This window comes from Takifugu flavidus, chromosome 4 (assembly GCF_003711565.1).
Source record: "Takifugu flavidus isolate HTHZ2018 chromosome 4, ASM371156v2, whole genome shotgun sequence".
Taxonomy (NCBI): domain Eukaryota; kingdom Metazoa; phylum Chordata; class Actinopteri; order Tetraodontiformes; family Tetraodontidae; genus Takifugu; species Takifugu flavidus.
In genome coordinates this window covers 11035732-11060091 of record NC_079523.1, presented here as the reverse complement: position 1 = coordinate 11060091, position 24360 = coordinate 11035732, and the positions used below count along the sequence as shown (strand labels likewise).

General features: G+C 45.1%; 6 protein-coding genes across 17 annotated transcripts in view; 2 read left to right on the top strand and 4 right to left on the bottom strand.

Moving 5' to 3' along the window:
• The window catches only part of LOC130524093 (activin receptor type-1B-like), a 7564-nt gene extending 1860 nt beyond the window's left edge, over positions 1–5704 (top strand). Inside the window, exons 2-9 of the mRNA XM_057029849.1 lie at positions 1–225; positions 1281–1547; positions 1630–1860; positions 1940–2107; positions 2697–2853; positions 2922–3046; positions 3120–3250; positions 3359–5704. The exon at positions 1–225 is cut by the window's left edge and continues 21 nt beyond it. Of these exons, the coding sequence (XP_056885829.1) occupies positions 1–225; positions 1281–1547; positions 1630–1860; positions 1940–2107; positions 2697–2853; positions 2922–3046; positions 3120–3250; positions 3359–3484 (1430 nt within the window). The 3' untranslated portion in view covers positions 3485–5704. The remainder of the gene's footprint in view (positions 226–1280; positions 1548–1629; positions 1861–1939; positions 2108–2696; positions 2854–2921; positions 3047–3119; positions 3251–3358) is intronic.
• Positions 5705–5800: 96 nt separating this feature from the next.
• On the bottom strand, positions 5801–9857 carry prkag1 (protein kinase, AMP-activated, gamma 1 non-catalytic subunit). Its single transcript, XM_057029850.1, has 13 exons — positions 9768–9857; positions 9029–9080; positions 8827–8927; positions 8664–8745; positions 8528–8586; positions 8392–8437; positions 8250–8304; positions 7983–8109; positions 7696–7861; positions 7582–7619; positions 7357–7503; positions 6940–7039; positions 5801–6865 (listed from the first exon to the last, which is right to left on the bottom strand). Exons 1-13 carry the CDS (start codon positions 9774–9776, stop codon positions 6855–6857), a joined length of 993 nt encoding a protein of 330 aa, XP_056885830.1. The 5' UTR covers positions 9777–9857; the 3' UTR covers positions 5801–6854.
• A 203-nt stretch (positions 9858–10060) lies between these two features.
• LOC130523952 (tectonic-1-like) lies at positions 10061–12887 on the bottom strand. Its single transcript, XM_057029595.1, has 2 exons — positions 12878–12887; positions 10061–11863 (listed from the first exon to the last, which is right to left on the bottom strand). The coding sequence occupies exons 1-2, from the start codon at positions 12885–12887 to the stop codon at positions 10173–10175; spliced, it is 1701 nt and encodes a 566-aa protein (XP_056885575.1). The 3' UTR covers positions 10061–10172.
• rhebl1 (Ras homolog, mTORC1 binding like 1) lies at positions 12445–15991 on the bottom strand. Its single transcript, XM_057029464.1, has 8 exons — positions 15404–15991; positions 14887–14958; positions 14732–14799; positions 14504–14586; positions 14331–14387; positions 14198–14245; positions 13834–13915; positions 12445–13741 (listed from the first exon to the last, which is right to left on the bottom strand). Exons 1-8 carry the CDS (start codon positions 15453–15455, stop codon positions 13649–13651), a joined length of 555 nt encoding a protein of 184 aa, XP_056885444.1. The 5' UTR covers positions 15456–15991; the 3' UTR covers positions 12445–13648.
• A 700-nt stretch (positions 15992–16691) lies between these two features.
• On the top strand, positions 16692–22391 carry LOC130523860 (zinc finger protein Eos-like). Of its 12 annotated transcripts, none has more exons than XM_057029458.1 (9): positions 16692–16824; positions 17780–17837; positions 17924–18040; positions 18139–18393; positions 18540–18707; positions 18794–18943; positions 19105–19236; positions 19409–19549; positions 19613–22391. In XM_057029458.1, exons 2-9 carry the CDS (start codon positions 17798–17800, stop codon positions 20278–20280), a joined length of 1671 nt encoding a protein of 556 aa, XP_056885438.1. In that variant the 5' UTR covers positions 16692–16824; positions 17780–17797; the 3' UTR covers positions 20281–22391. The 12 variants fall into 12 exon arrangements, with proteins under 12 accessions (XP_056885438.1, XP_056885430.1, XP_056885442.1 ...); XM_057029454.1 differs by adding an exon at positions 16910–17013 and having other exon boundaries at positions 16709–16824; positions 19409–22391; XM_057029450.1 differs by having other exon boundaries at positions 19409–22391.
• A 37-nt stretch (positions 22392–22428) lies between these two features.
• Positions 22429–24196, bottom strand: LOC130523863 (40S ribosomal protein S26). The gene is made up of 4 exons (XM_057029466.1): positions 23980–24196; positions 22986–23163; positions 22767–22897; positions 22429–22515 (listed from the first exon to the last, which is right to left on the bottom strand). Exons 1-4 carry the CDS (start codon positions 23980–23982, stop codon positions 22435–22437), a joined length of 393 nt encoding a protein of 130 aa, XP_056885446.1. The 5' UTR covers positions 23983–24196; the 3' UTR covers positions 22429–22434.
• Between the last annotated feature and the right edge of the window lie 164 nt (positions 24197–24360).

Here is a 24360-nt window from a genome sequence, read left to right as displayed (position 1 = left end):
CTGCCCAGTGCGAGAAGACCGGCTCCAGGTGCGAGACCGATGGAGCCTGCATGGCCTCCACTTCCTTCATCGGCGGCGAGGTGCAGCACATCCGTATCTGCATCACGCACGACAAACTGGTGCCCCCCGGACAACCGTTCTACTGTCGCAGTGCAGAGGGCCTGCTCACCATCCACTGTTGCTACACAGACTACTGCAACAGCATTGACCTCCAGGTCCCCTCAGGTCAGTATCCCACAGTGTTGCTGTCACCATTTACAAGTGGCTGTTGCTCAGCTCACTGATTGATAATAAAGCCCGGGCTCTTTAAAGAGCTCGGCTGGCTCGTGAGTGGTTGCACGGTCGCTTTTACTTTGCTTTCCATCGTCCCTCTATATGAAGCCGCTTTGCTAAACTTAGCGCCAGGCGCATTTGCGTCAGAAGGGCGGTTTTAAACGTATAGATTTTGTTGTGGGTAGTTTGAGCCGCGCCGCCTTCGACCGGCCCATAAGATTGAGAGTGTGAGCACAATGCAGGCAGTCAGACATGCAGCAGCTTGTTCTGGCCTCGACTGGGTCTGAGAAGGAGCTCGTGCACCTCGTTACTTCAGCGCTCTGAATAAAGAGGAGACCCAGTTTGAACCAACACTGTGATGTTACTATTGTTGTTCTGCACCAGTGCAGAGAAACGCAGCAAGGTGGAAGCGCGTAAATGAGCAAATGGCAACATAAAAGTCACATTTCCACTGCGGGAGGTCCTGGTAAACACCGGGGCAGGAACTTTACTGGACCCCTTAGTCTCGCTTGGCTCTCGATGGCCGTGGCTCCAGCGCGGGTTTGGACCCCCCTCGGGGGACATCACGAGGTTCGATTGCCACATAATCTCATTGTGACAGCTTCAACCCAGGCGAGTTGCCCAAAAGCAAAAATAACAAAAACAACATCGAGGAAGTAAACGGGAGCTGGATGATCTGAACGAGATAAGGTGTTTCAAAGAACACGAGAAGGCTTTTTCGGGTGATGTCTGATGGCGTCACATCCTGCCCCCAGTCGACGCCGAGTAAACCTCACACGCCACCCAGGAGTTATTCAGGTCTGATCTGAGTACCTTCCCAGGAGCAGGGACTTATAAGGCCCCGTCAGTGTTCCTGATGGGGCCTTACAGTGTACCCTGAGGTCCGTGCAGTGGAAATGCACCTAAATATGCATCTCAGAAGACAGGAAGAGGAAAAAGAGATGTAATAGATGCTATTATTATTATTGTCAGTTAATTGTGATGTTTTGGCCTTTTTTTCTGTACAGTTACGCCTCAGTCAGGACTCGGGGGAGGCTACGGCCCCGGCGGAACATGGGGGCTGGTGGAATTGATCGCTGTGATCGCCGGGCCGCTGTTCCTGCTGTGCCTGCTGCTGCTAGTGGGTGTGTTCCTGTACCAGTACCACAGGAGGGCCTACAGCCACAGGCAGAGGCTGGATGTGGAGGACCCTTCCTGTGACCACCTCTACCCAGCCAAAGACAGAACCCTGCAGGACCTCATATTCGACCTGTCCACTTCTGGCTCAGGTTCCGGTGAGCGAACGGTCACTCTTCCCCTTCACCTTTTCAAGGCGGCACTGAACCACACGAGTGTTCTCTTGTCTCTTCGGAGCAGGTTTGCCTCTGTTTGTCCAGCGGACCGTGGCCAGAACCATCGTGCTGCAGGAAATCATCGGGAAAGGTCGCTTTGGAGAGGTGTGGCGCGGACGCTGGAGAGGCGGCGATGTGGCGGTGAAGATCTTTTCATCCAGAGAGGAGCGATCCTGGTTCCGAGAGGCTGAGATCTACCAGACAACCATGCTCCGCCATGAAAACATACTGGGGTTTATAGCCGCCGACAACAAAGGTGAAACCCAAAACGCAAAGCTCTCCTCGCTTTTATTCATAGATGGAGTCTTCACGAGTCCTATGTGGTTCTTCCTCAGACAACGGCACATGGACGCAGCTGTGGCTGGTGTCCGACTACCATGAGCACGGGTCTCTCTTCGACTATTTGAACCGTTACTCCGTCACGGCTGAAGGGATGATCAGACTAGCGCTGTCGGCCGCCAGCGGGCTCGCACACCTGCACATGGAGATCCTGGGAACACAAGGTAGAAAAAAACAATGGCTTGGACTTTGCTCTGTTTCGGCTGAAGAAAAAAACGTCTTCCTGACCTTCAGACTGCTTCGTTTGCGAACCGTTCGCCTGTGAATCATTCGCCTGAATTACTCATCCTGGAAAATTAAAGCGCCCTTGACGATTTTCCTCTTGCCCAACAGTCTATTCTTATTAATGCAACCGTTGTTCGGCGGTAGAAAGTTGCTCAACTCGCTCTGAAACAGTTGAGCCGTTGTTTGAGGTGTAAACAGAAAGCGGTGGTTTTGACAACATGCCAGGGCGGCAGCAGCGCGTCTGAGAGACGGCTACTAAACAAAACACAAAAGTGCTTAAACGCAAGACGGAAACGAAGCCCAGAGGTGGCGGCTTCTGCCTGAAAGAGCTGATTTCGCTACCAAACACTGACATTTACTGCCGCAGACGTTGGTACTTAGAGAAGCAGCGTTGCAACGAAGGTGTGAACTTTAATCCCAGCTAGTTCTAAATGTGTTTGTAGCTTCTGATGTGCTCATGTGTCAGATTTAACATTTTTATTGACAAACGGGGGCTTTGGTGTTCTCTAAACGTGTATGTATACATAGGAAAACCGGGCATCGCTCACAGGGATCTGAAGTCCAAGAACATCCTGGTGAAGAAGAACTGCACCTGCGCCATCGCTGACCTGGGCTTGGCTGTCCGCCACGACTCCGCCACAGACACCATCGACATCGCGCCCAGCCAGAGGGTCGGAACCAAGAGGTTTGCGCTGACACACACTCTCCTGCGTCCTCTCTCTCAGGTCTTACCCTAACAGGATTGTTCTGCAGGTACATGGCCCCAGAGGTTCTGGACGAGACCATCAACATGAGACACTTTGACTCCTTCAAGTGTGCTGATATTTATGCTTTGGGGCTGGTCTACTGGGAGATAGCTCGCCGTTGTAACATCGGAGGTGAGACCGCGGTCCGGTGGGTGACTTTCTCAGTGTGAACAGCGGTGTTCTGAATGTTGTCCTGTGGCCTCAGGCATCCACGAGGAGTACCAGCTGCCCTATTACGACCTGGTACCTTCTGACCCTTCCATAGAGGAGATGAGGCGGCTGGTGTGTGAACAAAGGGTCCGACCCAACATCCCAAACTGGTGGCAGAGCTACGAGGTATCAGAAGGGTTCGGTTTGGTGGTTTCTGCTGATAGAGTGTGTGTGTGTGTGTGTGTGTGCGCACGCTCATTGAGCCTGTACTGGTTTCCTACCCTGCTTTTCCAGGCTTTGCGGGTGATGGGCAAAATCATGCGGGAGTGTTGGTACGCGAATGGAGCCGCCCGCCTGACAGCACTACGCATCAAAAAGACCCTGTCGCAGCTCAGCATTCAGGAGGACATTAAAGTCTGAGCTCGGGCAACCGAGCGCCGCGACGGACGGACGGACGGACAGGCGGACAGAGGAAACGCTGCAAAACGGGAAGGGCTTTCTCAAGGAACGCACAACGTAAGAGAAACGAGGAGTCGCACTTTTAAAACGGGATTGCGTAGACACTCTTGACACTTTGGGAGCCACATGATTCCTGACAACCCCCTACCTCGCTTATCCAGCCACACTACCAAGACCAGTTTTCCCTCTGTGTCCTCAGCTACTTCTACCCTACACCAACTTTTTTTTTATCTCTTTACACTAGTTTGTAAGAAGACATCATCCTCATAAATGCAATTGTTTTTTTCTTTATTTTTGGAACGGGAAATTGGGATCATTGAAGGCGTTGACGGTGTTTTCAATAAGAGTTGAACTCCTTTTCCAATATTTGCTGGTTTCATTGTTGATCTAAGGGTATTTCTGGTTTTGCTTTTGTGCCACATCCTGTAAAAACATCCTCCACAGAGTGGAAAAACCTATTTTACTGCAAATGTGAACTTCAGTCAGCCTGACGACCACGTGAGCGCGTACGGAGTAGCTTTGAGAGGGGTTTGAATGCAGCTCGTCCACTTTCAGCAAGGTCTTCAAAGTCACTGGAACATTAGGGCAACTTTCCGTTTGTGGCGTTGCTCTTTGGACTTGTTGCCTGGAGCCATTCTCCATAAAATGTTGTCAACCTCAGGTTTTTTTTATGCTTACGGCGCCGACAAAGAGTGTTCCTCATTTACTGCTTGATAAAAGGAATCGGCGAGGACATAATTTGGCTTCTAAAAAGAATTTTTGTAAGTGATTCTACAAGCAGCAAAAGTGGGCACTGTCCTTTATTTATGTCTGAAATCGAGGAAGCGATTTAAAAACAAAAAAACAAAACATGAATTAAAGAGTGCGAGACAGTAAAACGGGGGGGCTGAAATGTGTTGGAAGGGCTGCCAGGAGGCCGTGAACTTCACTGGGATCAGGTTGGAAATCTGTTTCCAGAATCTCCCTCTTAAACGCTAAAGTGAACGCAGCTTCTGTCTGTTGTTCAGCCGACAACAGTCAACGTTGTCCCAGTCCAACACTCCTGTAAACATCTGTCTCCGGCAGCAGCAGCCACTGTTATTTATTATTTATCACTGCGTCTTCAATCTAAGGCACAAATGTATTTTGTCTTTTTAAAAAAATACGGAATCTGAACCTAGATTATATATATAATATATATAATATTTTTTTTCCAAACTACTGTATATCCACTGTTCTTTTCCCCTCAGGGCACATCCTCCCAGGCCAAGTACCTATAACCACTGCACATATATTAATTTTTTAAAATAATAATAGTGTGTGTATGTGTGTTAATGAGATTTAATGCTGATTGTATTTAAGTGTTTTATACAAATTTTTGTTGTTGTTGGAAGAAAACGTGAGGCTTCTCTTGCTATCTTTCTGAGATTTAAAGTTATAATACTATAATCCTAATCATTTTTCTCCTCGTGTTGATTCATACCTCTTCACTGTGTAAATTATACATGGGTTCATTCATAAATCACTGCCTACATTTATGTTGCAGGCTGCATGTTTGTCTTTGTATGTACGTTCAACAGGTACCGTCTGTGTTATTTATTTTTTTTAATGTTGTTTGTTGCTCTCAGGGCCTAAAAGGCCACCTGTGCATCCCTACTGACCTCGCAGCATTCAAACCAAACTGTCCTCTCTAAATAGACCCTGGCCGTGGGCTCGTTTTGTTTGTTCCTCCAATCTCTCACCAACGGAAACGAGAATGTTTATAGAAACCGCCGCGGTCGGTTTCGCTGACGGGAAAGCGTGTGGTTTTTTGTTTTTGTTTGTGAGGACATTTTGGCTGGTCTTCAGAAGTCCAAAGGTCAGTTTGAGGGTAGGAGGCGAGGGTCCTTATGAAGGTATAAAAACAAGAATGTGTGTGTCGGGGGGATTTAAATACTACTGAAATATCTCAATGCTGTCTGGCCTGTGTGTGATTTATACTTCTCATCTGAAATGTCATTTTAGTTATGGGGGGATACGTCTGTCTAATAAGTAGTTGGGATCGTACATATAGCGTCTTTGATGTTTTCTACCCCCCAAATAAAGTCCAAGTCTGAAATCAGTCATCTGGCCACAACAAAGAACTGCATCTGTGTAAAGACCCCCCTCAGATCTCCAATCATGTACCTTCACACATGGAATAATAAATGCAGTTGTTGCCTACATAGTGTCTATTTATTTACTGCACACAACTACAGTATATCTTCATATAATGTTTTTATAAGTAGGTAAATAAAACACAGTAATATAGAAAAGGCAGAAGGTCAAAGGTTTTTATTGCTCTTTTGTTAAATTATCCTCTAAATGCAGATTAGTACAAAACCTGTGTGTGTGTGTATATGTGTATATATATATATATATTTTTTATACATACCAAAACATGAAATATGGTGTGGTTTCTTTTTAAATGCTGGTCTTTAGTGAACTTAACATTGCGAAACAACTGACATCTACAATGAACCTGTAACACATCAATATTATTGTTGTCTATAATTACCTGCATACAGAAATATAACTGGACGAGAACACCTGACTGAATCCACTGTTGGGACATGTCTGTAAAAGTGAATCCCTTTAATATCACGGAAACCAAAAGTGCAGCTTAGAGAAAAATGAAAAGCACGCACTTTGTTCCACGTCAAAGCAAAATAAAGAGCCGATTCAGCAATGACCTAGATGCTTTACAAGGATGGGCAGAAATCATCCAGGTTTCTTTCTTAGCTGCAGGAATTTAGAAAATCCTAAATGCTCTGACTCAGGAATGATGAAATTAAATAAATATTGAACGACGTTTGCACAGAACTAGCAGCTATGTGGTGTTTGTATGGTGCATCCACCCAGACATACCAGTACAGTACTTCTATGGGGTGTTGCCACTAAACGAGTCTGGTATAAATATGTATAATCAACCACCAGTCGCTAGCATGTGAGTGCTCTGATGATATAAAGAAGGTCAATTGTGTTTTAAGGCTCCTGTAAGCAGCTGTGTGCTTCTGGATTTCAGTCTCCTCATTGAACTCAAATGCTGTGACCAAAAATGATCACAGGTAGGTTGAAGGATTCCTGGGCAATCATGCAGATTCAGTAAATTGGGAATGATGCCACTTCCTCTCCACGAGATTCTTGTGTTGCAGGTGGTATTGACCACTATCACAGTTCTATTTTGCTGGACTGTCAGCTCTTCATCTAAGGGAAAGGTGGTATGTAAGATACATGGGGATGATGATGATGATCCATATGCCTGTTGGCTCGACGCCCCTCGCGTCGACCACCTTCTACAAAAATGCAGCCTTTTTCTGTTTTCACAACTTCCTCACACGGCACCTGTGTTGGCCAGATCAGACGTTACAAAGGAGAAAACGGTCGAAAATGAGCTGCAGATGAGCGGCTGGACTCACCGGCGTCGCCGTCAGTCAGCACGAGTGCCTGGAGGATATCTGAAAGCGAGACGATTCCCTTCACCACCTCCTGCTCGTCCACCACCACCAGCCTGTGCACCTGAAAGAAAAACAGGAGACGTTACCCACGTGCTTTTATCTGGAGCTGTCCTATCAAACACCTCTAGGGCTCAGAAATACCTTAGCAACCGCTCTTTTTAGCTAGCAACAGAGACACGAGAAATTTACACATATCTGATTGTGTTGCTGGTTCCTTTCTCCACAGCTCTTTCTTTGTCAGGTTGAAGCACCCATTTCACCACTGTGTGGGTTTTCTCTGCACTGTTTTCCTGCCACAGTAGCTTCTGAGGTGTGACCACTCACAGGCACAGAAAGGTTAAGGGGAAAAGAGCCCCGTTAACGAGGGGGAAGCATCACCTCGGCGTCCACAAGTCTGTTGATGATGGTCTCCAGGGTCTCGTGTCTGTTGCAGGTCAACACCCCTTCAAAGTACTGAGAGCGATGCTGTAAGGCTTTGGTCACTGTCACATCCAGGTTGTTGTACGTCTTCTCGGCCGCCAGGTTCTAAGTGAGCAAAAGCCTTCAGATTAGAGGTTTCGGCATTTTGCGCCGCGACTGTCGACTTCAAGGCGAAGAACTTACAATCACGTCAAACTTTGAGTAGATGTCCACCACTCGGCCTGCAAGACAGAGGCAGCGTGTTAGCGCCAAAACATGGGAAACCTCCTGAAGAAAGCAGTCAGACGTGTTTGATACCTCTGTCATCCACAACAGGCAGTGCGGACACACGCTGCTCCACAAAAATCCCCAGCGCCGTGTACAGCGGCGTGTCTGCACGCACCACCGCTATGTTCTGGAATGTTCCTATGTTCAGTTCCCCAATGCTTTGGCTCAAAAATGACGGTTTAGGCATCTCTGATATCTGAAAGGGGGGTTGCAAAAACACAGAGAACTGACTGAAATTCTAAATCAGTAATTATACACTTAACATGTAGCCAACAACAACAAGTAGATTTAAGTATTGTCAGGCAACAGTGACTCACAAAAAGCTTCAGAAACTTGAGAATTCTCTTGTGTGTGAGAATGTAGAGGGTGTTCCCTGTCAGGGGGTCGATCACAGGCAGCCTGTGGATCTTGTTCTTCAGCAGGGATGAAACTGCATCATACAAACTGTTACAGAAGCAAAGAAAAAGTATCCAGGTGACTCTTGACATCAACTGAATGAACAGCTATATGATCATCCAGGAACCAGGTCAATTGTAGCAAAAAAGTATTAAAAAATATCGCTACCAAGAAAAGAAAAATCACACCTAGCACTAGGAGATATGCAAACCAAGGGCTTGAATGAGTCTTGAAGGTAAACCTCTATGATAAATAAAAGCAGACAATAGTTTTGTTAGCTGTCAGCTCTCAGTAGAAATGACACAACGTTAGGCATTCAATGGTGCTCACCTCTCCAGGTTTCAATTTTGTGCTCTTCCAACTCATATATTTGAACCTGAATGAAAAAGGTAAACATTGCAATGCAGCTTATGTTCCAGGTGATGCTATTATTCAAAAGGAAAAGGTGCTGATTCCAGTATCTTACCAATGGAGATTTGTAGTAACGATGAAGGATGTTGATGAAATCTGTTATGGTTAGCATCCCTATAGAGACACGTGAACAGTAGTGAATCATTCTCTTATTAACACAGACTGGGTTGAGTTCACTTTTTTATGCTTACCAACAAAGCACTGCTTCTTACTGTCCCACAGAGGTGCAGCTCGTACGCCATTAGAAACAAGAGCAAAAAATGCTTTCTTGACCTGTCAAACAGATTCAGTTTCATTTGATGGCCTAAGCGGAAGCTACTGGAATCAGGGAATGATCGGGGAAATGCGTTTCACCTGAAGAGACGTATCAAACACAACCAATTTGGAGCTCGTGGGCACGAGGTCATAACAGCGGTGCGACTTCATAAACCTGGTGTACACATTGTGCTCCGGGTCTAAAGCAATGAAAGGGAATTTTCAGGACAATGTTTGGTTATGCTTCCATCTTTCGTTATATGAATATATTGATTTTTTTAATATATATACTTATATTTACCCTCATGAACAAAATCCTTTTTGCCCTCAAGATCTTCAATAGTTGCTGGAATCTGAAATATCAGAGATCAAATATGTTGGGCATTTGTTACACGTTAGGGATTTTGGGAGTGGTAATAAGGCCATTCATATGTTAGCTTGGGCGTCGTTTCATTTTAAGTTAACAATTATTCGTAATCTTTTAATTCTATGTACAGGATTATACCCAATTAAGAAGGGAAATGATGTGACACAAAAAGTGCGCAGGATTTTATCATAGGTTTATAAAGGAGGGACGAAGATTTTGGTCAAAACATTATTGTAAGCTTGTTTTTTTAAACAATCATTAAACGTGTATTCAATTATCACTTTATAACGGACGTTATTACTCTTTACTTTAAACAAGTCCGGATGCCGCACAGACAGCATCGATAGCGTAACTTTAGCATTAAAGCTAAATGTGATGATCCAAACCCGCTGGAAGAACTTTTTAATTTAACAATGACTTGTGAGACAGTTAACATAATAAGATAATACAGTGTCTATCTTATTGAAGATGTATATTACAAAGGTCGCCCTAAAAAAAACAGTCGCTGTCAATTACCTACATGACCGTGAGACTGCTCTACTGTTCTATGCTAAGCTAGTTAGCTGACAATTTTCCCGTGCCTTCGAAAGTTACACCAGTCAAATCCAAGCATTTAAATGGTTTCGACTGGGCCAGCCTACCCGTGGAAGACCAAGAAAGGCGGATAACTTACACACTCCATATTCCATTCGAAGTATCACCTTCGTGCAGCCCGACTCGCTCGCATGTAGCCGGATGTTGCTGATGACAGCTTCCGTTTGGCAGCTGACGTCACGCAGCGGGTGTTTGCAGTCGTGATGGAAATTTGGTTCATTTTACAGTTTTAAAAAACGTCGGACGTATTGATATCGTGAGTTAAACGTTTTGTCATTGGGTTTAATTTGTGATTTCAAAGCCCACGAGGGAATGGGAACCGAGGCATTGCAGGAATGGTTATTATTGTCACATAAAGGCACATAAAGAGTCTTTTTTTTTTAGTATGTTTATCCTTTATTTCTTTGTGTTTCACACTCAGGACCACAAAAAAGCTATGCCACATCAATCAGCCACACACAGTAACTGGGAACAAAATCAGAGATTAGACTAAAGGGTAAAAGAAGTTAGAAGGTAGTGTTGCATCGACAGTGGGCTTTGCTCTGTAAACAGGTGAAGCACCAGCACTGACAGCTACAAAAGACACTGAGATGCTGACTGGCACGATGTTGGTGCCTCCGGATAACAAGGCCAAACTGCTGTTCCCGGTTTGTATTATTTCCTGGATGCTCACAAGCTGAGCCTGGGGGTTCACCAGAGACCCATATTTGGTCCACTTCATTTCCAGATGAAATGACACGGGGATGCTGCAACCCTGTATTCCCCCAGGATGGAAGTTGCTCCTGATTGGCAGCCAGTCTTGGGGAGCATCTAATGGGGAGTTTCCAGAGGAAGCTACATACTGGGGATAATTTGATCCTCTCAGAACTCTTAACATAGTTTGCGAGACAAGAGAACAGTTGACATTTTCCTCCAATCTTAATGTGCAGCCAGACACAAAGTCAACACCGAACAGGATGGGTGAACGCTGATGTGGGTTCCTGAGACAGTCCTGGTCTGCAGCACTATACAGTACAGACATGGTGTCTCTGGGATTGATGCTTCTAGTAATCCCATCTGCTGTCATGGTTCCAGACACAAGAGGAAGTCCCACCGCATATCCGGGATTCCCACTGTCGTGGACAGTCGCCTCATCCTGAACAAATGCTATTTGAAACTCCTGCAGTAATGGTAGCGCTGCTTCGTGGATAAACCCGATCACCAGAGACAGCATCACATTCACAATTTTCCCAGCTGGGGTATATTTAACCACATAGACCGCCTTTAGCACCACATTACTGCAGAGAGTTTGATTCAGGAGTCTGGGGCGGAGATTTTCTCCAGCAGTCACCTGTAGCTCAGACTGAGTCCCTTCCACAGACTGGAGGATGACTGAAGTTACCTCCATGGGAACCACTGAGGCATTGTCAATCCGTCCAGCTAACATTTGAATACTGGTGAAGGATGCCATGTTGAGGGTTGGCAGAGTGCTGCAGTCTTTCCTCAGGTCCAAATGTCTGGAACACCGACTCCTCTGTTCCACTAGGAAAGCTGCAGGATTGGTGTCCACACAGTGAGCGCTCACACCAGGGCTCGGCAGCCAGAGCCGCCCCCTCTCTCCCCTCTCTCCTATGGTCACCATTATATCCCCATACTGATATCCAGAGAAGGCCGAGCCTTCTGCGGAGGACATCCGAACTCCACGTTCTCTTGATCTGAAAAGGAAGCTGGTAAATTGTTGAAAAAGGGAGTCAAAGCTGCTGTCGGTAGGAAGTTCTGGAGGAGGATGAGAGAAACCACCGACAACATTCTGTGAGTGGATGCAAAACAGATCGCTGCTCGTCTCCCTCCGAACGGATGACTGGAGTTTGGAATAACCATCTCTTGTGTTGCCTAAAGAGTAACGCGCAACATCCCGGCTGCATAGACGCTTGCTGCCGCCAACAGAGGTGACGGAGCAGCCTGTGAACAGGGCCACTTGGTCGCCACAGTCAGCGTCGCAGCAGCAGTTACTGTCACACGCATCGTTGTGCTCGTCACAAGGACACATGCTACCAACGCCAGCGGCTGGTGTGGGCAGGCGACTGGAGACGGGCAGCGGTCTGGAGACCAGAGGTGATGGATGGTCGCGATGAGTGGCATTGTTCGGCCTAAGGCGCGGCGCATTTTCGGTAGACGTTATCAGAGCAAACACCACTAAATAAAATAACAAATTAAAGCAGTTCAAAGGAAACCAACTAACCCTGGGAATCGCTGCCATTTACAGAGGCTTTGCTGGGACTATTATCAATGGGTCAGTGTCTATCAGGACACCCGATCGTTGCCTAGTTAAGTGAGGTATTGACTTCTTTGAAGCCTTTCATCTCTGGTTTTCTTTGATGTCCATTATATAAGTTCTCCCCTTTGATGTTGCCACAAAATGAATTTGATTTCTTTAAAAAATCAATAAAATTGTAAAAAATAAATAAATAATTGTATTCTCGACCAATGTCATGCACTGTCTTTTGTTAATTTAAAAATTATACAAGGGAGCAGGGTTAAAGTCAACATCAGGTCAGTTTAATGTTAATTATTCTCTGCCAAAGAGGTTGTGTGATAACTGGCATTTATCTTCTGCCTGTTAGTACAATAACTAATTTTTCTTAACGTATACATTCTATAGGTGAAAGTCACAATGCGCAGAAATGAGCTGCTGCTTATTTGTTTTCAAACGTGATTCTTCAGTGTTTTTTTTTTAGACGGTCAGTTACTGTATGATTACAAATCCAGTCCACACATCAAATGAGTAACATTTATTTATGTACAAAACTGTTTACAGCATGATTTTTGAACACTGACCAACAAGGTAATATTGGTATCCATGTGAGCAGCAGCACGACCTGCATCTCAGTGTGAACAAAGTACAGAAAAAGAGAGCACCTCAAGTAATGATGGGATGCAGAAGTAGTTTGAGAATGTGTAAGGCACAAGACAGAGCACCAGCAGCTTAGACCGTCACCAATCACCCGCCAATCAACCACTTACTCAGCAACCCCGCCTGATAGAATTACAATAAATATAAATATCACTTCAGATATGGCAAAATCATGGGGAGAAATCCACCTTTTGTCAGGTTTTGAACAGCATCTGTGAGGATCTCAAGCATGCAACAGCCATCGAGCGTGTCATGATTGCCGATTAAATTTTATGAAGCAAGCTTAAGAAGCTCACACTGGGCCATTTTAAAGTATTTCACCTTCTAGACATCCAATTCATGTTAATACTTGCCCACTTATACTCTAAAAGAGAGCAAACCTCCATCACTCAAAATGTAATCGTATCTTTCTAAGTTCTAAGTTTCCATATACTGTATAAAATCTACGTATTTGAGAAACGCTAATATTAGTCAATAAAGATAAATTATACTGTAGAAAGAATGGAAGGACTAATCTGCGCCAGAGCTTAAAATGAGCGAAGAGACACATTAAGAAAGGTACCTGAAAATTTACAGAGAAGGGATTTGTTAAATCTCAATGGAGATTCTAATTAATCTGTGGATAATACTGAATTTACACACATTTAGAGCAATATGACTATCAGGTAAGAGACCCAGAATCACAGCCATTTCCTTAAACGGTCTTCAGGGACTCCACTAAACAGTTTTGAGACATGAGTGGATGTCTTCTCAAATATCGGTTACAAGCGATACCACAATGTTGATAAAAAAAAAGAGGATGCATTTCTCTGGAACGAATATACCTGCTGCTATTTTGATGTCGGAGCATTTTGTTAAACTGAAAAAAGATATGCCCATTTACAAATTGCATTTTGCGTAAAAAAAGTATTCAGTCGTGGTTACAATTCTAAGAATACTTCATCAATTTGTCAACCGCCTGAGCAGATTTGCAGTGTCTCTAGTGTTGATGAGGTCGCAACTGGCAAGCTGAAGTCTGTGCCTCCCGTCTCCAGCAATGTAAGTTTTGTGATATCCCAGACGCACGTTTACATCACGGCACACTTTTTCTCCACCGCGGGTGCGTTTCCATCGGCCTTCTCGATCTCCAGAATGATCCGCTTGAAAACCTCCACAGCGGTCTGCACCGAAACAACATCGTTAATGATGCGGAAAGCAAGTGGAATCAAAAATGTGGACTGCAGAGTGAGCTGAAAGGTGCGCTCATCATCACCTCGTTCTCCTTGGCTGAAGACTCCATGAACGCAGCCCCCCAGGAGTCAGCCAGCTTCTTTCCTTCCTCTTGCTTAATAACCCTGGTGGCAAAAAAAAGAGAGGCTGTATCGCAAAATTGAGTTCCGAAACATTTAGTTCTGCACATACACAAAGGTATAACACTATTTTGCCTACTGGTTAACCCAAGATACAAATGTAGAAGCGAAAGTGGCAATATTCTATCTATTTATTAATAACAACGGTGACTCACCATTTCAGTTTCTGGCCAGCACATTTCAGAGAACCATGATTAAATGTATCCCTTCAAACCTAACTTGTGCCATTTAAACATATGTCCTTATTTATATTGTTATTTTAAGTACCTTTCCATGTGGAGATCCTTTTTGTTTCCAACAAGAACAGTCGGGACCCTAAAAAGAAATGATGATGTGATTAGAATTCACATGAAATTAACGCTAATTTTGCAAAGAATCACACCCAATGGCCAAAACTTACTGAATTTTCCCAACCATGTCCAGCAGCTTCTCATGGAGAGACTGCACAACTTCAAAACTGAAAGGACAAATAGCAAAGCACCTTAGGATCGGGGAGTTAGTACAATCTATACTCTGGTGCCCTTTAGTCCTGTTTATAGAATTTTTTTGTGCCAAACAACACAGAACACTTACCTTTTCATGGAAGTCACCGAATATACAAGGACATACCCATGAATGTCCATCGAATGGGATTGATGAAAAATTGAGTATTCATCCTGCAAGCAAAGACGAGGTGTTATCTTGAATGTTAGAAATATCAGCAAAACCATTGGTTAATATTAAGAATAATCAGGTCTAGATGTGAAAATCTAAAGGCTTGGTGGTTGTGGTGGCAGATACAAGGTCAAATACGTAACTTACTTGTCCAGCTGTATCAACCAGCTGAAGATTGAAGTCTTGACTGTTCACAGTGACCAATTTGTTAAATGCTGCAAAAAGGAATTTGTAACTTGTTTAACTTGAGCCTCAGCAAATGTGATCTTTGAAAAAAGCCTTAAAATTAAAATGGCACCTACTATTTTCAATGGTGGGGTCATAGGAGTCAACAAACTGTCCCTCCACAAACTGTATGGTAAGAGAAGACTTTCCTGCGGGGCAAATATAATGGCTTTATAAACACATACTGGGGGACTTTTCCTGTCGCGATATACGGAAGTTAGTAATCTGATCAAATCAGTGCTGCACAGGCCATACAAGGACATCTTAAAAACCTTTGGATACCTTACCGCGCTTGTACTTATTAGGCTAAACATGCTACCATGCTAAAAGTTTCGACACGTACTCTGGCAGATCACTAGCTGTGCTAATGCTTCCCGGACAACAAGCTACCGCCGGTAACAGCTGCTCGGAGCTCTAACAAAAAAGTGCCGCTTTGAACGGATTGAAAGCAAATCTGAGCGAACACCCGTAAAAATAAACAAGCTTGTAAATGTGGTATACTATTACTGCAATCCACACGAAAACAAAGACAGGACGTTAGCTGGCGTGCTAACTAGCATTAGCCGAGCACGAGCTCGTGTGCTTTTTACTCACCCACGGACCTGTAACCTATAACAGCAATCTTTCGGTGTTTTGGCTGCGGCATTGTAGTGAAAATGGTATCCGAGCAGTTTTGATGATGCCGCACTCACGCAGTTTTACTATCTAAGCAAACTTTTACAGCCACGTTCGTATCACATCACGTGACAACAACAAACTTTTGGAGCCGCCGCTCGTGCTCAGTGCTGGGCCTCGGCCGGGAGTTGAGCTGCGGTCCAGCGGGAACGCCTTGTACGTTAGCGGCTCCTTCGCCTTCAACACAGCTACTCTTCACACCCGAGGGTAATCCGAGACTACAAATGTGTCCTCTGTTGAATACGGGAGGAAAAGCGCCACCGTTTCACGCGAGGGGGAGATTTGCAAGTCAAACTAACGGAAACTGTTATTGTGTAAGCACGCCGTCGTAAAACCAGCGTCCATAAGTGACGTAACGTATCAGACTGTAACATGGACGCGCACAGGAGGAAAGAACTCTAACATGGACGCGCACAGGAGCCCCGTCAGGAGGAGATAACTCGAACATGGACGCGCACAGGGGGAAATAACTAACATGGACGCGCACAGGAGCCCCGTCAGGAGGAGAGAACTCTAACATGGACGCGCACAGGAGCCCCGCCAGGAGGAGAGAACTCTAACATGGACGCGCACAGGAGCCCCGTCAGGAGGAGAGAACTCTGACATGGACGCGCACCATCCTCCCACCGGTATCCACCACCAGCTACAGGAGTACTTTCCTCCGAAGTTGAATAGTGTTTTCTTTTGTATTTTCTTTCTTTCTTTCTTTTTTTTCTTTTTTTTTTTTACAATTGTGCGTTATTGATAAATTAAATTAACGCCTCGTTTTGCAAAAGTAAATGTGATTTTGCTTTTAGAAAAGCCCTGACATAGATCTTGAAAAACCTCTGGATTTTTAAATGAAAATGAAACAAAAAGACACATTCTTTGGAAATTTCCTTCTTTTTACATACACTGTATTTGTTTCATATCCATTTCTGCTTAAAGTACAATAGTATAAGTAATAAAGCACACGAAAACTGGTGGTAAAAGTCTTTTTAACACAATGAGAGTAACTTAAAAGCTTAATGTTTAAGCTTAAGGTGCATTATTTCTTTTCACTGGGACACATATTTGATCAAGTCGCATCTACAACACAAAATATTGAGAGTTATTCATTCTGGTTCTTAGTACTACTTGTAATAACAATAATAATAATAACAATAATATTCTTCTTCTACTCCTATTCTCCCGCCTCCTTCCTGTTTGTACTGAATTACTGCCCCCTATCGGTCAAACCTTTGTATTGTTACCGGAAATTCTTTGACGCTGGAGGTAAAATCTACGGAATGATGCTGCCCTCATAATAAAGCCGATGTAAATACAGAATAACCCCACTGCAAAGGTCCTGCTTGGGAGAGGTAATGTTTCCGTGCTCCGTTTATAATGGGCTGACACCATTGTATTGTGTTTTTCGTGTTGTTAAAATATTTTTAATGCTTTTAGGGAGCGCCAGCTAGCTGTCTCGTTAACCGCCTAACGGCTAAGCGTAGCATTTGGGAGGCTGTGGGTACCATAGCAACCGTTGAGGAAACATTTTGCCTGTGGAGGTTAGCTCAGAGTTTAGGCTAACATTCATTTGTGCGTTAATACTAGCATTAAGCTGAGAGCTGTATAGACAGGAATACCTCCAATAGATTGCGACAGCCCGTTAATGTCACAATTCAACATTTACTACCGTATGTTATGGCACATATTTTTTTTTCATTTTTATCTCAGGACAGCACGTTTCGAGAGCTGATGACAAATGTTGTTATATTGAGTTTAGCTAGCTAACGTGGCTAACGGTAACATTCATCACATGTAGTGAGGTAGCATTAGCCACAAAGGCCGGTCCGCAAACTTGATTTATCTCAGCGATATTGCCGTATAGTGTAATGACACCCCATAACCCTTGTTAGTTATACTTCTGTCTCTATTGTCACACATAAATCTTTGTATGATGTGAACTTCAAACGCGTGCTGTTATTTTAATATTATGAGACCCACTGCTAACGCTAATAACGGTGACGTTAACTCAACTGCCAGTGTAGTATATTAAAATTCGTCAACCTCCCTCCCCAGTTATATTTAAGTGATCAAGAATGCGTTTTTTTTTAAATTAAATTCCAATTTAACAAGTTGGCTGACAGGTTCCTACAGTGCTATGGATTTTTAAAATTGGTAGTCTAACTTGGGTGTCGAGTCATTTTAATGTCCTACCTTAGTTCCAGTTTGATCAATTTCATCTAATCCTTTTTACCTCTTCGTACTGTTTTGGGATTGCTTTGACAATAAAGAAAAAAAAGACTCTGTTTTGTCATATCAACTTCTTAGTATTCAACCTGAACTAGCATGGATGTTGACGACTGTAATGGCCAGTCAAACATATCAGGTTGGGCTGATTTCACCACAGATATATTTTAAATATTATACATTTTTATTGTGGATCAACGATTTGAATTCTATTTTATTTTGCAGCTAGTGGAGACTCCTCAATGGAAAGAGAGTTTTCTGGGGGCCTCGGGGGTCCAACAGTGAGCACCCCAAACAGCAAGGAGACCTCGCCAAGTCGTTCCCTCAGTGGTCAGTTTGAAAGTAATTATTACCAGTACCAATCTTTTTTTTTATGTCTGGAAATGCATCAGTCCCTGTATTCCTATCTTCTAATGTACACTGCTCCTATACCTCTGTAGCAAACTCCATTAAAGTGGAACTGTACAGTGATGAGGACCCAGGTCGCAGCACTGAAGATGAAAGGGCAGAGCGGGTAGAGGATGGTGGTCCAGAGCAAGGATCTGAGGCGGCTAGAGGGTACAGGGAACCACCCAATCCAGACATTTTACCAACTGGGCCTACCAGATTGCCAAATGGGAAAATCAAGTGTGACATCTGTGGAATGACCTGCATTGGTCCAAATGTCCTCATGGTGCATAAACGCAGCCATACAGGTACAGACAGTTTCCTTTACATTATGAGATGTGTGTGTGGTTGTGGGGAGGTGCTTTAAATCCAGTTAAAGTACTCCAGAACACTGTTAAAGACAGATATTCCAACCTAAGAATGGGGCAGATTGACAGGTTTCACGTATCCACAGGTGAGCGGCCATTTCAGTGTAATCAATGCGGAGCGTCCTTTACTCAGAAGGGTAATCTGCTCCGCCACATCAAGCTGCACTCAGGCGAGAAACCTTTTAAATGTCCCTTCTGCAGCTACGCCTGCCGAAGACGGGATGCGCTCACTGGTCACCTCCGCACTCATGCAGGCACGACATTTTCGCGACATTTAGACAGAGATTTTCCGTGCGCACGAGTGTATTGATGATGGTGGAATTTTCCGCCCGCTCTCCAGTATCTTCTCCAACTATAGGGAAGCCGTTCAAGTGCAGTTACTGTGGCCGCAGTTACAAGCAGCAGAGCACACTGGAGGAGCACCAGGACCGCTGCCACAGCTACTTACAGAGCCTGGAATCACAGCAGGCGGCCAGCGCAGCAAACCCAGGTACAGCGTTACAGCCGTGGAGGAACGGGCGCTCAGAAACTAACGATCAGTTGTTAAAAATAGCCCGCCCGTGTCAAATGTAGCCATGCAGCCCACTGTCTGCGCGGCTTCAGCTAGCTTCTCCTGCTGCTAGGTAATAAGAGTGTTTGTACTCTCTGCAGGAGAGGAGATGAGGGAGTTAGAGTTTATACCAGACTCTTTCCTGCAGCCCACTGCAGACAAGAAGGCATTTATCGATCGACTCGCGAACAGCATCACCAAACGCAAGAGATCCACACCACAGAAATTTGTAGGTGAGAACAGTTAGATCAATGCCTTTGAACCCAGTGTTGAATACTCGAGGTGCCCCCTAATAGCATAACGGCAGCGTTGTTTGTTTTTTTTTTGGTGCCAAATCTGGGCAGTAACCCCTCCCTCCCCCCTCCCGTCTCACCAAATGTGGTTTTTCCCCCCTCTTGATTTCAGGACAGAAGCACATACGTCTCAGCCTTGACGACGCAGCTTATGAGCTGAGCGCAGGTTTGAGTAAAGACGCGGAGATGCACACGGGGGAGCTCGAATCCCCGCACTTTACTGGGGTCGGAGCAGAGTTCACGGCTCTGACAGGTAACGGGGGGGACGCCCACAGGCCTCTGCACCTCCCCGCCACTCACCCTTCGTGTTTGTCAGAACTCAGACCCATCCTCGGCTCCGTTCACACCTCCGCCGCTCTCGGCCCGAGGCTGGACTGCACGGGGACCGGCGTCGTGTTCGGGGCCGCGGGTGTCGTCGGGAGGGAGGCCGCAGAGGGTCACGAGGATCTACCCGTGAGTCGGAGTCACTTGCCCTCCCCTAGCAACGGTTGCCAGGACTCCACAGACACTGAGAGCATGCCCGACGAGCTGTGCAACAGCACCGCTCTGACTCCAACCCTGCACACCACTAACAGCCATCACCTCGTCCACGCCGACAACCATCACCCGGCGCCCCTCCCCGTCGCCCACCGCCGGCCTCGTGACAGGCGCAGTCCGGGCCACGCGAAGGACAGGGAAGCAGAGAGGGAGGACGGGGGCCACCCGGCCCTCCCGACCGCCTTGGCGCCAACGCCCAGCTCGCCGACGGTACCCTCGTCCACCTCTCGGGAGACCTTCAGGGTCGTGGACGCCGAGGGTCGAGCCGTGCGCTCCTTCCGGTGCGAGCACTGCCGCGTGCTCTTCTTGGACCACGTTATGTTTACCATCCACATGGGCTGCCACGGGTTCCACCAGCCGTTCGAGTGCAACATCTGCGGCCACCGCAGCCAGGACCGCTACGAGTTCTCCTCGCACATCGTGCGCGGGGAACACGTCCTCGACTGAGGGCGACCGGTACAGCGGGAGCTGTCCCACACCGAGAGGACCGGACTGGGTTTGGTCTGCACGCGAGAGGACGGGAACACTGACTCAATCCTGTACATAGGAACAATCGTTTGAATACAACCAATCACTATGAAATGTACTTTAACGGATGCTAAATTAGCGACAGAGCCAACGCACTTTCTAATCCTCAAATGTGCCTTGCTCCTAAATTCAGGACACTGACTAGATGCACAAATTGTGGTAGAGACATCGAGCATTTGTCCACAACAGGACAAAACGTGCACTTTAACAGAGATAATATATCAAGAAAAGGAAAAAAAACACCCACATTTTTGTTGCGTTGCAAAGATCATCTGAAGTCTTAGAGGAGATTTTTCCACTCCTGACTTAATTCTCATACGATGTGATGCTTTTATATGACGGGGGAGTGCAGACCAAACCCAGAAACCTGGTGTACGGAGTCAAAACTGCACTTTTTGGTTGCGTCTGCGAGAGAGACGGGAAAGCGAAAGAAGCGGGTTCATTTTGAAAAACTGAATTCAGTAGGAAAACGAAGGCCTTTGTGTGACTTCCCTGTGTGAGATGTTTTTGTTCCTGCTTTTGTTGCACTGATACCTGCCAGACAACTACGATTGCATTAAGCCGCTTTATTGATTTATCCTCGATCGGCACATTTGCATCACGGCGTGAGGAGCCCTCGCGGGGTTCCTGCCACGGCCACTGCCGCCATTTTGAACGTTTGCCCTGAACTACAGACCTGTTGATGTTATTATTTATGCGCTCGCTGAGATAACGGCGTTGTGTCTGATTGTATCGTGCCTTTCTTCACCCCGTTGCCAGCTCAAAGGTCCCGGAGTTCCGAAACCATTCACTTTAGTTGTCTGGCTCATAGCTTTGCACAAATCTTTTCCCTCCTATTTCGTAAAAATAGGATTGTTTTATATTTTTTTTTCTAAAATAATAATAAAAAGAGTTATTTGCACATGCTGCTTAGCCATGCGTGAGAGCATCCTGGAGGTCACAGCCGTCCCGAAGAGTCGACTGTTTATATTCTTGTTTTGTGAATCTCACTTCAGCTCACTGAACTAAAAGAGCAGCTTCCCTCAACGATCACGTGGGTTTGATCTATAATAAATCCCTGTTTGCGGTGCAGAACTGACCCGTGTGTTATCTTGAGGACCAGTTAACCCCTCGATCCTGTTCTGATGAGACCTTTGCTGGCCTGGTGAACCAGAGACGTTTACGCTGAAGTGAATAATCAGGCGCAGAGGAAACAAATCTATAGGAGAGAACTATTGAACTGAGCATAAAGATGTTTGACAAGTTGCTTATAACCAAAAGAGTACGCGTCGGTCGAGTATCCAGTTACTTTGTGCAGTGATCTTCTTCCCTGTGGCTAACGTGTTTGGAGCTGAGCTGGACTGTTGGTTCATCTTGGCGACACCTTATTTCCTGTGTTCCTGTTCCGTCTTTACTGGTTTAGCTGTTCCCACGTTTTTCTGACTGCATGTGGGTCCTCGCAGCACCGAAGGACGTCTCCCACTCCGACACGCCAACAGATATCGATGTTGCTTGGACAGGTGGTTGTTTTGGTGATGCCGACGTTAAAGGAACGGCCCAACAGTCGGATTAACTATTTTAACGGATCGCGTTCCAGGTCGACTGCACCGGTTTTGGATTTGTGCCGTCGACCGCTGTGCCTTTGGCTTGAGGTCTTTTCTGCGTTTTTCTCCCTCAAGTTTTCCAAGTGATGAAGCTTCTCTGGTCATTTGAAGTACACATTCCAAAAGACTCATTTACACCTCAATTCCCCTCACGGTGACCTGGTGCACGTGGTCCCGCTGTCATTTTCTCTTTAAATCTCTACTAACAGGACAACCAAAGTTTGAGGATCAGAGTTCTGAAACGAAACCTGCTTGTGTTGTGCATTGCATTCAGAGGAATTTGCTTCACTACTTGTTAGTTTTAACCCCTCCTTCTTATAAATTGATATGGTTTTAATCTGCAGAGCCTTTGTAAATGTATCATATGTAATTAAGCATTACGTTACTGATCTTACACTCTGAGTTTTGTACTGTAAGTTTATTGCGAATAAAAATACTTGACAGGTCTGTCGTTTCTTTTGACACATTTAGGAATCACAAAAGGTTTTAGTCAAGACAGGAATTTATTCAGGTGAACAGCATCTTTAAATTCTGCTTTACATTGTCTTTGGAGGTGTCTTGGCGCACCAGCCTGCAAAAAAATAAAAAATACTGATAAACCACAAATCCCCTCAGCATTGCTTTTAAATGCAGCTTTACACATGCAAAAACAACTATAATTTAATTATTTCCACTTTAACCTATAACCCCTGATCTCTGGTGGTTGGCAATAGTTTGTTGATCCATGAAGTAACATTTCTGTTAAACTAGGTCCACTTCTGATAAGCTAGCACCAAAATAAAGTGTCCAGATTTAAATGCTACCACCACTTCTGATACTTACAGCAGGCCTGAACCTCGGGGGTGGCGTGCGGTCTTTCCTGGCCTCACAAGAGCGGTTCCTCACCACCTTACTGTGGATGGCACAGCTGACACAGTAGTGCAGCTTCACGTAGAGCTTGGGCAGCACATACGCTGCAACACAGAGGGGAAAAAGATTTAACAGGACGTTCACATGAGAACTGGGTTGTGGCAATCCATGAGGGAGATGTTTGGAACTTACAGTCAAAGACACTGGCCTCCGAGATGTCTCTCACAGCCGCTGCCTCCACGATGTTCCTGATCACAAACTTCTTGATGGCCTTGTCCTTGGGGACACAACGGGCACAGTTGGTGCAGCGGATGGGCTGCACGTGGCCACGGCCCTTCTTGGCACGACCGTTATTCCTCCTTTTCTTGGTCTATCAAATGCAGATACCAGAGACAAATTACAGCACGTCTTCCAGAAAACACACTATTTACAGATTTTTATTAAAGAAGCATCCTGGGTTTGAACAGAATTCTCCTAAAGGTTGAGAGTATTTCAAAGAGGACACCACCAAAACGTGGGTATATACTGTTTACTATTGTAGACATTTAGATGCAGTCTTTGGGGAAAACTGTCAGCAGAGCTATAGAAATTTCTGGTAGATTTTAGAACACTTCAGGTTTTCGCTAGTTAAACTCGCAGTACTATCACCAGAAGTTTAAACAGGTTTGCGCTGTCAAATGGCCAATTTTTTTTTTTTTTGGAGATGCTAATTTCCCTGATGGACACCCCCTAAAGGGATCAATAAAGTACTCTGAATCTGAAATGTTGTGCACAGACCATATTCCATCAAGACCTTCGCCGTCTGCGCCGACCCGCAGCCATTGTAACGCTACACTGAACGCTACACAATAGCTGCAAGTTTGATAAATTTATTCACCAGATTAGTTAACCGTTCTGTATACATTTTACATATAGTTGAAGTTTTGTTACTTTTCCCCCGTTTAACGGCAACATCGACATCAGCCATTCTACTGAACACATGCCTGAAACAGTTAGCTTGCTAACAACTAGCCCAAGGCCCAAAGCATTGTTTTGGCATTTCTGACTTTACCCTAAACCGAAATCTATACATAGGCGATTAATAATGTGAACGTATGACATGAGTGTACGTGATTATTTATTATATATCGGATACATTTGGGTTATTTTGAGTTCTTCCGATAGGCCGCCGCCGAAAGACACTCACCATGTTGCACGGGAAACTGGAAAGAGGACCGGAAGAGGTTGTGCCGAGAGAAGTAGTGCTTTCCGCCCCGCCCTCAATATATTTTATTAATTACAAAGACAAGCTCTGCTGTGTCTGATTTTATCTGATTTATTCAAGACTTGTGTCAACATAAAAATAACAAAACACATATTTTCATCTTAAACACGGATATTTATTTAACCTGCGGATGGATATCATAATGTGCGCCGTCCTCGTGTCACCGGAAGGAACAACGGTGTTATACGTCACAGTCTGTAGTTCTTTAGATAATTATTATACTTTAATCATAATCACTATCTTGTGCTCTTAGTAATATAAATTAATTCATGCCACATTATGAAATAATAACCGAACCTCTCA